The following is a 13,649-nucleotide window of genomic DNA, read 5'->3' on the forward strand; positions in this document are numbered from 1 at the left end:
TTTCGGCTCAGGTCATGATCTCAGGGTCCTGAGACTGAGCCTCAAGTAGGGCTCCTCGCTCAGTGTGGAGTCTGCTTAAGACTCTCCCTCCCTCCCTCTCTCTCTCTGCCCCTGCCCCCCACCCCCGGCTTTCTCTCTCTCTCAAATGAATAAATAAATCTTTAAAAAATAAAAAGTAAATTAAAAAAAATGAGGACCTCTTTTTAATGAAAACATAGATCACATCCCCTTTGGTGGTAATTTGTTAGTATTAATATGAGGGAAAGATACTATAAAATGAGGAATGCTTTTACATGAATGCACGTTATTAATCAAGACATACACAAACAGCTTATTCATACACATATGTGTGAAACATCTGAAAACATCTACATGCAAAATCTTCTGAGTTCCCCAAAAGGACTCTGTGTTCCCAAGGTGGAGAACGGATTTAGACTCACTTCATGGGAAAAACCTCACATTGCTTGGCAGGGCTAGCTAGTTAGACTACTCTGTTGCTCTCCATGTCCCTCAGAGACCACGGCCACACACTTGGGAGCTCAGAGCAGCCTGTGCCTGTGGGGATTCCAGGATCTTCCTCCCCTTGGAGTTCTTACAGGCCTAGGATGACAAGAGGAAAGGGAGTCATTGTCATTTAAGCTGCCACCCTGTGACAAGGAAGCCAGAAAGGGCCTCCAAAGTAAACTCCACACGTGCATCTCTTTATAAACCCTCTTCTTTCTTTCGCTTGATTACTAACCATCCAGAAGAGAGGACGGTTAGAACCCCACTCCCTTCCATCAATCAGCCAGGTCACCATGCACAGTGCCACCATTCCCCGATTGCCCTTTATTTCCCGGTGGGTCTAACCCTAAGATGAACAAATGCCTGGACTATGTGCAGTGGACTCAGGAGTCCAGCCTTACCTGAAATCTTCTTACCAGTTGCTTACTAATGACCTCCTCGCAAGAGTACGTGGGATCGAATGTGTGAGAAGCTTTTAAGAAGAGTGAAGCAGATACAAATGAAAGCAGTGTCATTACTCTCAGCAAAGCCCAGTTTGTCAGATACAGAACACGTGCTTCTGCTGCCAGGGGTCCTGAGAGGGCAGATCCAGCAGCCCCTGGGGACCCACGAGCAAGCTGGGGCCGGGAGGAGCGGGAAGGCCTGTGGACAGCATCTGACTCAGCAGGTCATAGACTTCGTGTTCTCAGGACCCCCTTACACTTTTAACAATTGTTGAGGACCTCCAGGGGCTTTTATGTGGGTTCTACCAATATTTACCCTCTTAGATGTTAAACTGAGAAAAGTTTAAAAGATTCATTTAAACATAAGATTTACATTATCTATTTTATGAAAAATAATGATTCCTCATTATTATGGTAACATTATCTATTTTATGATAAATAATGATTCCTCAAAACAAAAACGTGCTTAGTGAGAAGAGTGGCATTGTTTTATCATTTTTGACGATCTTTTAAATATCTTGCTTAATAGAGACAGATCCTCATATGTGCCTCCGCATTCAACCTATTGGGATTTCACACATCGTGTAATCACTGGAAAATTCCATCGTACACTTGTGAGAAAATGAGAGTAAGGTAAAATAACATCTGGGGATTATTGTAGAAATGATTTTGACCTCACTGACCCCCGGAGTTCCCCAGACTGCACTTGGAGAACTATTGATCTAACCTAATAAGAGCTTTCACATAAATTGATCCAACTGCACCTCACACAACAAGGTTTTAAAATGACTTCTATTCTCCCTGTTACACAGTTGGGGAAACTGAGGTTGAAAAGAAAAGAAATTCACCTCAGGCTAAATGATTAGGATTCAAGCCCAGATGCTCTGGTAACAAATCAACTCAGTCCCAGCAACCTCTCATATTTCTATCACCAATGCGAAAAGTTAAACTACTTTCTTTTTTTTTTAATTTTCTCTCAAATTATTTATTTTCTTTTCTTTTTTTAGATCTTATTTATTTGTCAGAGAGAGAGAGAGCACAAGAAAGGGAAGCAGCAGGCAGAGGGAGAAACAGACTCCCCACCGAGCAGGGAGCCCGATGCAGGGCTCCATCCCAGGATCCCGGGATCGTGACCTGACCCAAAGGCAGACATTTAACTGACTGAGCCACCAGGCGTCCCTTAAACCACTTTGTTTCTGAGTAGGGCCAGATGCTTCTTCTTCAACCTTTATTATATAAATCACATCTGCAAAAGGATTAAGTCTTTAAATTATCCCTGAAGGTGGAGAAAAGCAGATGCATTAATAAGTTAGCAATGGTTTCGCTGTTACTCTTTCTATCCCACAAGACAGTCATAAAATTTGCTTTCCTTTTTCTTTCTGATTTCACTATGCTGAACAATGATTTTTTTCACAAAAGAATAATGAGAGACTCAGAAGGTTGTTCACCTGATGATCTCAAGCACCATAGAGGGGTGATTTAGCTTTCACGACTAAGAGAAATTAATCCGTTTTCATTTTATTTTTAAGTTGCTAACTCTGAAATTTGTTGCATTTTTAAATGTCTGTTTTTCTACCCTCTTAGAGAAGCGGTCAGCAATTTTCTCACTGCCCTCAGTTTGCAAAGAAAGAGCAGGAATCAACAGCAAGTCCCTCATCCTGCGATCTCCGGGAACATCTGGGCCGCCCTCAGAATCGCACTCTCTCTGATGGACCAACCGGAACTCTTCCAGGCGGCTAATCTCGGTGACCTGGATGTCCTCCTACGAGCTTTCAACTTGGATCCTTGAAGGAAAAGAAAACAATTAAAAATAATAAATCCTTGTCTGTGTAATTATACTGAGAAACGCAAAACTATTTTATTATGAATTCCAAAAAGAAAAGGACAAACCAGATGTCCAAAAGGCCATGGTGAGATAACACAGGGAATTCCTACAGACAATGCCCAGGCTCTGTTCAGATTCAAAAGCACAAAATGTTGTATATAGAGTCAAGGTTGGGCTCGAAAGAAGAACTGAGAGACACAAGGACAAACCAAGATGAAATAACTGTGTGTGAATACTCTTCACAAGCTGCACGCATACTCAAAACATGTCCTTTGGGGGTTTTTGTCCCCACTGGCAGCTGATACGCATATAAGGACCTTGCTCGTGGGACACGTGGAGAAAGAAAGCACTGCCTCTGATCAGGGAATTCTGACTGTTTCTGAACTATCCCCTGCAACTCCCCCTTTTACAACATAGTTTGGGCCAAGGTGCATGCACGTATATTAACTCTTGACTAAAGAGAGTCATTGCTTAAACCTGTTCCAATTTTAACTTTTACCGTAGCCCTTCGATTCCAGAGAGGGAGCTTTGCTGGCAAAAGCAGTTTTTGCACTAGAAATTTTTGCTGTTCCCAATCAAAACTTTTCTGGGACTGTATATATGCACTTTAATATCTTATTTATGCCTTGCTGGAGTTTTGTTTCGTTGCTCCAATTTTTAACTTAGGGGTAAAAGACTTGAGAACTCGGCCTTGCTAGATCCATGGACCAAATAAAAATTCCTGAAAATAGTTTTTCATAGTGTAGAGTTTTGAAGGAGTTTTTCTCAAAGCAGGTATGACATAGGGTGTAAATATGTCAAACACAGATCTTACATGCTTTCTGGGACTGTATGAACTTAAGCAAGAGGAAACGTACCATCCTGTCATGCATTCTCTGCCGGGAGGAATTTTGATGATAATGTGATTTCTATAGAGTTAACATTAACTTGCTTAAATGCCATATTTTACTTGCTTTCTAACTGCCCTGCACACCAGTATATTCCTTTTAAACCATTAATATTTTAAATAGTATTTCATAAGAGTGATACATTTTTTTTCCTAAAAATTGTTTTCTTAGTTCCATAATAATCTGCACTGTTCACGCATTCTAAGTGACAGAAGATCAATATTTTCTCTCACTGAATGTCAGAGGTTTAATATGAAAGATGCATGCCCCTTTGGCTCTCATTTTGAATATTTATCAAGTATCAGGAATTTTCTCTTGGTGGTAGTGTTTTTATTTAATTGATTACATTCTGCTCATTTCTTCACAGTGTGTTGTGCCTGTTGGGGCTTGGTGATTATTTGGAATGACATCATTTTTTAAAGAATTAGAAAAATTGTTTGCAAAATGCTAACCAAAATATAGTATCACCAGTGTCCAATTCTAACAATTGGTCCTAGTAAGTGGTCCCATTCTTCTTTGTCTTTTCTCCTTCCTTCCTCCAGAAACTTGCCCAAAGCAATCTGATCCCAAATGTTTCTTCACGGTCTTTGGTTAGTAGTAGCTGATTACTCTCATGATGATAGTTACCAAGCAAACAGCATTTGAGTCAAGACGGTTTAATTGACTGGGGAGTTAGCTTCGCCTGGGGGGGAAATGTGCAGGTAGAAATCCTCTCCTCTGTTACCTTGGAAGTCCCTCGGGTAGGAAGGGGCCTCGAGGAAACACAAAACCACAGGTCCTTGAAGTTTAGTACGTTATAACAACAGAGAGTTTTTATAAAGCTTACAAGGACAAAGAGTTTATAAAGTTTATAAGGACAAAGAGTTGAGGGTCCAATGGTGTGCCAAGCTTTCGTCTTCATTGTCGACGCTCACTTGGCAAAGTGATGCCCCCGGCTGGACAGCAGGAGGCAGAGACACATTATGGCATCCACCACTGGGCAATAGTGACAACCCAGCCTTTGCCTACTTCCCTCCAGTCTCAGAAGCAAAGTTCAACCATATTTTCAAGAATATTCTTTAGAATTTTAGAATCCTAGAATTCAGTCTAGGAAGGACTCTGGGGGCCAGCCTCCAAGTTCATGGCAGCTGCCTGCTTAGATATCCCCGATAGAAGAGCATCCATTCTCTGCATGTTCGTCCTCCCAAGTTCTGTGCATTCACTGGCTGGCAAGCTGATTGGCATCCATCATAGTCCATTAGGAGCCTCCGAACACAGGATTCAAAGCAAACTTTACAGGTTTCTGTTTATGATGCCATTCTATACTTTCAACAGTAACTGAATTTGCAGTAGTAAACAACAGGCTGTTTTCTTAGCTTTCTTTTCTTAGGATACTTTGATTTAATTTGATTGTTGATAAGATGGTGGAAAATTTAGCAGACCAAGTTTTATTTTGCTGTCAGAATACAAAGTGACTTCAGGGGAGAGTAGAAAATTTTCCATTCCCATCATAATTTGATAATTTGCAGAACATTCAGTAGGACTTTCTTCAGTATAACTAGTGTCCATCAGAACCAAGATTTTCATAGTCAGTTGCCTGTCAGGAAGTGCAGAGCTATTGCCCATTTTTTCAACATCAACAATATTTTTAAATAAAATTAAGTAAAAACAGTTACTAAAAAACAAGTGAAAGTTTATAGAAATCAGAGCACCCCAAAAATTAGTAAGATTATAGAACAGTCTTTATTGTATACATTTTTAAAGTATACACACATTCTTTTAAGGCAGAACTGTTTTGGGTATTTTACCCTGGTGGTGCGAAATTGACATTTAAATTACTTTTTTCCATTTCAAAGGGCAAGGTGTCCTGGATTCCTTTCTGAGGCGCCTGGGAAGGCTTTGAGTTTCTTTTTTCTTGTATTACTAAGTAAGCAAGCCTAAGATGTCTTAGAGTATGCTACTCTTTTACTAGAATGGCCATTCAGTTGCTTAGATGTATCTTTCAAGAACTGATTTCCCTAGTAGATTGGAGGAAAATTCAGAGAAAGCCAGTGCTCATTGCTGGATTTCAAAATATGTTATGGCTATGTCTAGTGGGCTATTTCCATGTGCTGCTGTACCTTAACAGTGGGGAGGAGGTAGAGGGGTAAGGAAGAGAAGAAGGAGTAAAGCATCCCCTTACTGGGTCAATCACACTGAGTCATCATTCCCTTTGCTTTCTCTGAAGATCATTTCCCATGACTCCTGGAAAGAAAGGCAGATCTTGTCCACCAGGAAACTTTAACCAAAAACTAGGAGCTCTGCTTTCTCAGCCAATCTGCATTTCAACTAGAATGGCCAATTAGTGATACTTAACCAGGTTGGAATGTCCAGGACACACTCACTTTCAGAGTTTTATGCCACTCTTCTTTACTGTAAAGAGAACTATTGTGTTGAATCTGGGTCCATGTCTAGATACTCAAACTAGATAAATCTTTCTAGCATATTCTTGCTATACAAGCAAGACTTGAACCCAACTATAGCTAGTCCCACATATAACAGGAGCTCCTAAACTCTGTCCCATAACCTTTATCCATGAGTTCTTTGGGAATAGAGAGAAAACAAGATGGTCATTTTGTGTCCCTTCCTCATTTGCCCCGAATCAGTTCCACAAGCCTGGACTGCACTTTAAGTTAGTTGTTGCTGTTGTTTTATACCTTGAAATGACTCTAAAAGCATTCTAGAAACAGGGTATTCTGAAGGCTTAATTCGTGTGCCATCTTTTTGAGGCCCCATATTTTAGAAATTATTAAACATGCACACACATGATTTCAACTTTGTAAAATAATTTCAAATTCATTCCCTTTCCAGGTTTTATTGCACAGTTTCCCTGTCATCTCAGTATTTATAGAACTGGTTGAAATTAAACTGTTTTGAACTAAGAAGTAGATATATATATTTTTTTAAAGAGTGTTCATAGATGAACTCTGGCATAAGGTTTGTAAAAAGGCAATTTTTAAAAAAATAAAACATATAACCTCAGGTACGAAATAACGCATGCATTAGTACTTAACAAATTTGCCTACTCAAATATTAACCAAAGCATGCAAGATAAACTTTACTGAATGTAAATTTACCCAGTGCATGATTAAGTCTCATAGGTTAGCTTACTTTTCCTTGCTTCTGAACAAGGAAGCATTTTCATGAACTTTGTGTTAAAGTCATACTATTTGCTTTTAATATCTTATCCTCGAGACTGTTTTAATGCTATCACACTGAACTTTACAGATATTCACATGTCTGGCGTATGCAGTGTTGTAGCCAGTGCCAATGAATCTACTGAGAAATCCAGGTACTTAGACATCCAAACGAGTTTTAAAAAAACAGTTGAGGCACAACAGATCCAAAACTCTAACAAAGTCCTTGTGTCTGAATGCTACTAAACAAAATTGTGTTGACTGCCTCCATACAGTTTTGGGTTCTAAATTCTGAATAGTGCATTTCAAATATTTTCTAAAATTCAGGAATAAGTTAGAAATACTGACATTCTAAAAAAGGTGGGGAGGTTGGGGTCATGTCAGGCACATGAAAACCATTCATAAGGCAAAGTGGACATGGGGACTTAATTTCCACAAACGTTACATAGTGAGTGTGTGGGGTGTCACACCATTGTCCTCAACATGGCCCTATTTGTATGATAAATCAGTGAGCTATGTCTAAAAACACTGAAATTCAGGGATGGTGAGGTGATTTCATGGTCACTCAGAACCACCTTGGAAGCCCTCTCACTGCTTTTTTCTGTAACCCTTGCTTTATGAAAAAAATACAGGCAAGAAGACCAGAAATGAAGGGAGCAAAACTCAGTAAGACAAAGTTGGGGGGCGGTCTTCTGTTAGTAACAGCTTTGTCACCATCCCATATACCCCCAAACACAGACCTATAAGCTCAAAGACAGAAATCCTCAAACATGCAGCAAAGACTTGTGAGGAGGCATTAAACAGTTAAGAGGGAAAAACCCAGAAAATTAAAGTGTGAGGTTTAACAAACTCTCACGTGGTAAAATAGCCTTGAATAAGGTTTCCACTACCGGCAACCTCTGCAGAAATCCCAAAATAATGCACTCTGGAGACAACTGTTTTCTCAGGACCTGCTCTACCAGAGAAAACCAACTTGAAATGAGCAGAGTGTGGTAACAAAATCCAGCCAGACTCATTGAGACACTTTCAGAAACCTGCACTCAAAACAATATTAAGATGAAAAAAGGAACAGCAGGCCATTCATTGCTCAACAATAAAGTGTGTCTTTTTTTTTAATTCGAATTTCTTGGAGAGGGGAAATGGTATGACGAAAAAAAATAAAATAAAATGGTAAGAGATATACATACACACTCAACTAGGTAGTTTGGCGTTTTCACTGAGATGGAAAGAATTTGCCTAGATACCATAAAAGAATTGTGCAATGTGAGAAATGTTCATGATTGAATACGTTGCCAGTAGCTAAAGGAAAAAAAGCAAACCTAAATTTTTACTGGTGTCCTTTCAATTTCCCCCATATCACCTCACTCAAACCCTCTTCAACTTTCATTGCCCAGGTTTGTTTACATTGGTTGGAAAAAAAACCTGATTAATTTAATAAACTTTTTACAAACTATAACAAGCATTTATTAACTATTTAGAAAAGACGTTTCTATATATTTTGTATATCTATGAATATTGCATATCTAGTCTAACCTAAAGATATTGAGACAAATTCTTCTGTGATGCTTCTTTATGCTCAATAATGTTTAAAATCTTGGGATTTCATTTTTAAGCTGAAATAGGTAACAAACACAAAATTTAACTTTAAATGTTTACATTGAGTTTTTAAATTAAAACCGACCCAAATTAAGTGACCTATAGTAAATTAATGGCAATGGGGTGGGGTTGTAAAAGTTATGGGCATACTACGTGATAATGTATCTGTGTATTTAGTGAAATATTATGTATCATAGCACAACTCTGTTGGATATTAAGGCTTCATCTTAGTATTTCCCTGCATTGCTCTTTGAAATAAAACTACTACCATAAAAACAACCTCTTATCATATTGATGTGTTTAACTTAATCCTTTGGCTTATAATTTGCAAAGTACCAAGATTAAGGTAGTATTTTTGTACTATTATTGGAAGCATGCCTTCCCTTTTTCACATTACTAAATTGTATTTATATTTGTGCAATTTTAAACTATGTTTTCAAATAAACTTTGTCTGTGGCTTCAAGGTCTTTTGAGAAATCTTTAGAAATGGGATTTGGGGATCAGAACTGCTTCAAATCAAGTATAATCCAATTTGTACTACTGGTTAAAAAAAAAAAAAAAGGTCTTTTATTGAGTATCACCACATATGATTTTGCATGAGTTATCTGGAAATTAAGAATGCATTTTTAGATATAAAACCAAACTTTAAAACCTTCCTCCTTTGTTAATTTTTTTTTTTTTTTTTAAAGATTTTATTTATTTATTTGATAGAGAGAGAGACAGCGAGAGAGGGAACACAAGCAGGGGGAGTGGGAGAGGGAGAAGCAGGCCTCCCGCTGAGCAGGGAGCCTGATGCGGGGCTCGATCCCAGGACTCTGGGATCATGACCCGAGCCGAAGGCAGACGCTTAACGACTGAGCCACCCAGGCGCCCCTCCTTTGTTAATTTTTTAAGAGTAAAATATTATTTAACCTGAAATTGGATTTTGTGACTTTTTTTTTTAGAATAAAAGTATTAAAATATATTTCAGTTTTAGGGTCTGGGGTTTTTTTTTCTTTTCTTTTCTTTCTTTCTTTTTTTTTTTTATCAGTCAATAAATATTTGAGATTCTACTATGTACAGGTACTGTTCTGATGCAGGTCAGTGGTAAGTAAATCAAATCAGACTTGCCCTTGAAAGCTTAGATTTCTGTGAGGGATCAACAAATACTTTAACAAATAAGAATGTCATGTGCCAAAAAGTGCTAGAAGAACAAGGCAAATAAGGTTTTATGAGAAAGACGGGTGGCTCCTTTATCTATGATGGTCAGGAAAGTTTTCTCCTAGGTGACGTTTGGGCTGAGCTTTGAACAAGAAACCAACCAAGTGGAGTTAGGAACAAGCGTTCCTGGCAGAGCCAAGAGCTAGCACAAGACGCCAAGGCAGGAAGGAGCTTGGTGTGTGTTCAAGGAGAAAGGAGTCCAGGGTGGCGGGGGCTGTGAGCTGGGCAGACTTTAAAGAGATGCCCTGGCAAAGCGGGAGATTGTCGGTGGCCTTCCCAGAGCACGTAAAGTGTAGATTTGCCCCCAAGCAGAGGAGGGATGCCATTGAGACAGAAGTTTCTGTTTCCAAAATGTTTACTAACGAAGGCTTTGAGTGGTGGGACTGATGATACAGGGAACAAGCTTGGGTGAAGAGAGCTACACAGGGAGACCGAGCACCCCCTTCTCCCTCTTTACTGCCCCCTCTTGGTAGAAGTCAGCCCTGAACCTTGGTGGAAGTTCATTTTCTCCTCTCTAAAAATAAAGCTGTACATCTTTCCTTCCCACTTCACTGATATTCTACCCAGTGGTGAATTGTGCCTCCTCTCCCTGCCCCTTGCATAACTCAAACCTTTCTTATGTCTCTTACCCCTTTTTAAATGAGAATCATATTAATTTCCTCAAACAGCTGCTTAACTCTATGTGTATACATAAAAGCAGCCCGAAGTTTGAAGTGTTCTTTACATTTCTTTATAAGGCTCCTTCCGGTAATGCCTTACCTGTCCAGTACTTTAGGGCTCCCAAGGACTTGTGCATTTTTTTCCTTACTTGTACCTCATAATAAATAATGCTGCCTGGTAATCATCTTAATGAATCAGCACTCTGGGAACTGACGGTTAATTTTAGTGTTTTACTCTATGAAACTAAACCATTTGATTCTCAGCAGGCCCTCTGCTTGGGCTTAGAAGGGTGGAGACCAGGCAGTAAAGGCTTTCAGCCCAAGTTCCTTGAGAGGGAAAAAGAAAGGAAGCTAACATTTACTGAAACCTACCGGGTAGCAGATCTCTAGGCCATTGTTTCTACTATGCCATTTTAACCCCGAGGCACACTCAGGTCCTCTGCTTTTCCCCTACCAATAATGTATCCGGTCCATAATTAATATTACAGCAAATGATGAACATAATAGCAAAAACTGTGCCAGGTGAAAACAATCAATGTCTTACAGACTAAAAACTCACTAAAGATCACATCTACTACTAAAAAACTACAAAAACTAGCCCAGGAAAAAGTAGGCTTAAGAGAAATTACCAAGACGATGGCTAAGAGTGCTCATAGTAGTATTTGCTAAATTGATTTAAAAAAATGACAAAAGAATAAAATCTCGACAAAATTTAAATTTGCAAAATTTGACCTGGTAAAGGGGGACCTGGTGGAAACAATGGCTGCAAAAGGGAATCTGCAATAGCAAAAGTTATAATAGGGAAAATCTGATGAGGACCAAAAGCTGATGACTCAGACTTTCTCATAAAATTTACAGAACTGATCCCAATTAAACTAATTTCATTAAAATAGAAAGGAAAATGTAAAAGCCTAGAGAGAGTTCAACTAGATCACTATTTCACATGTTCTCCTCTCTCTTCCAACCTCCCATCTCCCCCACCCATGCTCCCTCCAAGCTGAGGATCTCACTTCTTACTTCCCTGAGCAAATTAAAGCAGGTAGGACAGAACCCTCAGACTCTCAGCACTCCATCTCCTCACAGCCACGGCTGCGCTCCTGTCTCTGCCTTCCTCCGTCCCCAGACAGGCTCCCCAGCCCCTGCCTAAAGTCAGCTCCCACTGGGCACCAGAATCCATCACCTCTTCCTGCTCAAGGGCGAGCAGACAGCGATTCTTACCTTTCCGTCCTACATCCTTAGTCTTGCACCTCCTATTTGACCATGTTATTTCTCATATTAAAAACAAAACCCTTTCTTGATCCCACCCACACCACTTCTTTGCTTCTCTTTGTAGCAAAATTCCCCAGAGAGTTGTTGGCATTCATCTTCTGCAATTCCTGTCCTCCCAAACTGTCCCCATGGAGATCACCCATGGCCTCCAAGTTGATCAAACTTGCGGTCAACTCATCTGACTTAACCTATCACAGTTTATTGGACAGTTGATAAATTTTGCCTCTTTAAGACACCTTCTTCACTTGGCTTCCACTTCCAGGCACTGTTCTCTTGGTTTTTGCCCACCTTGGTGTTCACTCCTCTCAGTCTCCTTTGCTGGCTCATCTTCTCCTTGACTTCTAATATTGAGATACTCAGTCCCTGGACCAATTCTATTTCTTGTCTCTCTCCATTGGTGATTAGACCCAGTCCCTGGTTTAAATGTCATCTAGCTACTAACAACTCCCAATTTTGTATCTTCAGTCCAGACTTCCCTCTCAAAATCCAGAGTTGTATATCCAGCTTCCCACTCAACATCAACCATGGAGGTCTAATAGGCATTTTAAACCCCACACGTCCCCAACTGGACTTGTGATCATCTTTTCCCATCACCTTTCTTATCTTTGTTGATTGCAACTACATTCTTCAGTTGCGCAGAGCAAAAACTTTGAGGTCTTGCTTTGCTATTCTCACGCCCTCACATGCCACATCCTGCCCATCAGGAAATCCTACTGGCTTTACTTTCACATGTATCCAGAATCTGACCCTCCTTGCTACCTCCACTGTTACCACCCCATCCATGTGAGCCATCATCCTACCCAACCTTGCTTACCACAGTAGCCCCTACTTTTATCCTTGCCGTCCTATCATCTAATCTAGACAAAAACCATCTTCCTGGAACTTTGGTCAGATCAGATCATTGCTGTGCTCAAGACCCTGTAATGACTTCTGAGGGAAACTCTAGATTCAAGTCCTTCCAATGGCCTCCTGGCTCAGGCAATCTGGCCTCTCTCCAAACTCCTTTCTCACTACTCTGCCCCTCGTTCCCTTCTTTCAAACCACACTGGTCCCCTTGCTGCTTCTCTGACATAATGGATATGCTCTCCCACCCTGGATTCTCTGCTCCAGTGAGTCCCTATGCCAAGCATATCTTTCCCCCAAATATCCATTTAGATGACTCCTCCACCTCCTTCAAGTCTTGGTTCAAATCTCACCTCCAAATGATGCCTTCAAAGAGTACCCTATTTAGTACCACAATCTGCACCTCCCACCCCCCTTCTGCTGTTCCTTTTTTTCCATAGCACATAATACCTTTTAACATATTATATAAGCTACTTATTTCTTGTTTAGTGTCTGGCTCTCCCTGCTAGAAAATAAACTCCACAAGGACAAAGAGTCATGTCTACTTTGTTTACTGATACATTCTAAGAAAAACAATGCCCAGCACATAGATGTTTAGTATTTACTGAATGATAAGCCATGCTATATAGATTAACAAAATAAATTGGCTTAATGAAATTATCTCTAGAAAAATGCTTTGGAAAAAAAAAGTCATTGATGTTGGTATAATTCTGATTCTTTAAAAAAAATTTTTTTTCTGGACTGAAACAAAGGGTCAAAACCTCCATAGGGTCAAAGTGCTATGGGGTTAAAATAGTGACATAAACTAGCACAGTAAAAATATCCTGTGCTACCAGACTGTTAGATGTTTTACATAACTCCTCTCATGTTTTATCATGCCCACTGCACAGATGCCAAGACTCTGCTTCAGGATATTAAGTGCTTAACAAAGTCACATAGCTAGTCTAGGCTTGAAACAGGATCTGAAGGCAAGTCTCTATGCCTCCACTCTTGCCATTTTATCACTCTGCCCCACCTCACCGAAAGACTTCCTAGTAGATTTTTAAATACTTGGTTGCATGAGGATAAGAATAACTCACTGTTTCCTATTAAATTTCCCCACTACAAATGGTTTGTCACTGACCACATTAGAGAAGCAGGACCTTAGGTTCAAACAGTGCATACACACACTGGTAAACACTTCCATTGGGCACAATGGGGCACAGCCAGTGAATGTGAGCAGCAGCTGGCTCACAAACATCATCCTAAAAACTTTCTAATTCTTGAGT

The 13,649-nt window shown here is 39.9% G+C and overlaps 1 protein-coding gene across 6 annotated transcripts in view; it reads left to right on the plus strand.

The window, feature by feature from the left end:
• Nucleotides 1-9,066, plus strand: part of PEX5L (peroxisomal biogenesis factor 5 like) — a 216,224-nt gene extending 207,158 nt beyond the window's left edge. For 5 of the 6 annotated variants that reach the window (XM_032407137.1, XM_032407141.1, XM_032407142.1 and 2 more), the window contains one exon: nt 2,532-9,066. In XM_032407137.1, coding sequence (XP_032263028.1) covers nt 2,532-2,736 — 205 coding nt within the window. In that variant the 3' untranslated portion in view covers nt 2,737-9,066. The remainder of the gene's footprint in view (nt 1-2,531) is intronic. The other variant, XM_032407140.1, reaches the window with a different exon arrangement.
• The last annotated feature ends 4,583 nt before the right edge of the window (nt 9,067-13,649 follow it).

Source organism: Phoca vitulina, unplaced genomic scaffold (genome assembly GCF_004348235.1).
Source record: "Phoca vitulina isolate PV1807 unplaced genomic scaffold, GSC_HSeal_1.0 scaffold8, whole genome shotgun sequence".
NCBI classification, from domain to species: Eukaryota; Metazoa; Chordata; class Mammalia; order Carnivora; family Phocidae; genus Phoca; species Phoca vitulina.